The 966-nt window shown below is 52.4% G+C and overlaps 1 protein-coding gene across 1 annotated transcript in view; it reads right to left on the bottom strand.

Annotated features, from left to right (window-relative positions):
- ACA1_339390 (uncharacterized protein) overlaps positions 1 to 372 on the bottom strand; it is a gene marked incomplete at both ends in the record, with an annotated part of 2,437 nt that extends 2,065 nt beyond the window's left edge. Inside the window, 2 exons of the mRNA XM_004351221.1 lie at positions 21 to 85; positions 202 to 372. Coding sequence (XP_004351273.1) covers positions 21 to 85; positions 202 to 372 — 236 coding nt within the window. The remainder of the gene's footprint in view (positions 1 to 20; positions 86 to 201) is intronic.
- Between the last annotated feature and the right edge of the window lie 594 nt (positions 373 to 966).

Here is a 966-nt window from a genome sequence, read left to right on the forward strand (position 1 = left end):
CCACGTCGGTGAAGCCCCACACGCGCACCACGTTGAACCCGTAGGCCGACGCATTGCCGAACAGGTGGTTCACCATCTGCTTTGGCTGTGGTGTCCATTGGCGCGTGGTCAAAAAATTATTTATTAATTGTTGGCCAATGAACAAAAGTTGGTTATAATGGGTTGAGGACGGAATGAAAGAGAGGGGGGCTTTGGGGGTACCTTGTAGTGGAGGTAGTAGTTGTTGGTGCCGCCGAAGCGGACCGGCTGGCTGGTGGCAGAGTCCACGAACCCCATCCCGTCTCGCTTGATAAACCCGGCAACGGCGGGTACAGTGGCAAGGACCACCACGAAGAGCACAGTCACGACGAACGTCGCCTTTGGTCTCTCCATCGTGGTGCGTGGCACCTTCTTGCTCTTGGGTCTTCTTTTTTTTTTGTACTGGCTGGCTCGACGCGTCATTTTGCAAGTTTACACACAAAAAGAGAGCAAAAACAATTCCGCAGAAATTTAACAATAGTTATGATATCTTGGGCGTGTTCTTGACAGACATCATGATCCACTGACCATGCTCATCCCCATTGTCAGACTCTGAATTATCATTGTTGGGGTAGAGTGCCTTCTCCCCTCATCAAAACTGGCATGGATCAGATCAGGCAGCACCACACAGTCAGACTTGCTTGCTGGTCTCCCCAGCCACCAACTGCCAATCTAAGTACAGCACAATGACAACCTTAGCCATGAGGCAGCCCAGGTTGCACCTGAGAAAGCTGTACCCCAGCACCTCACTGGCACAGGGTGAGAAGGTGTGCCTCTCCTTCAGCCCAGAGCCATGTGCATACATCCAATGCACACCTTCAATGGGACCATCTGTGCCTGGGGCCAGGCAGACCATGACACCATGATAGAGGAAGAAGGTGCTAGATGGAGGCTCCTTAAGCCCACTCTCAACCAGCGCAGGGATACCGAAGCAAGCGAGAAAAGCAA

Source organism: Acanthamoeba castellanii (genome assembly GCF_000313135.1).
Source record: "Acanthamoeba castellanii str. Neff unplaced genomic scaffold scf7180000084610, whole genome shotgun sequence".
NCBI classification, from domain to species: domain Eukaryota; phylum Discosea; order Longamoebia; family Acanthamoebidae; genus Acanthamoeba; species Acanthamoeba castellanii.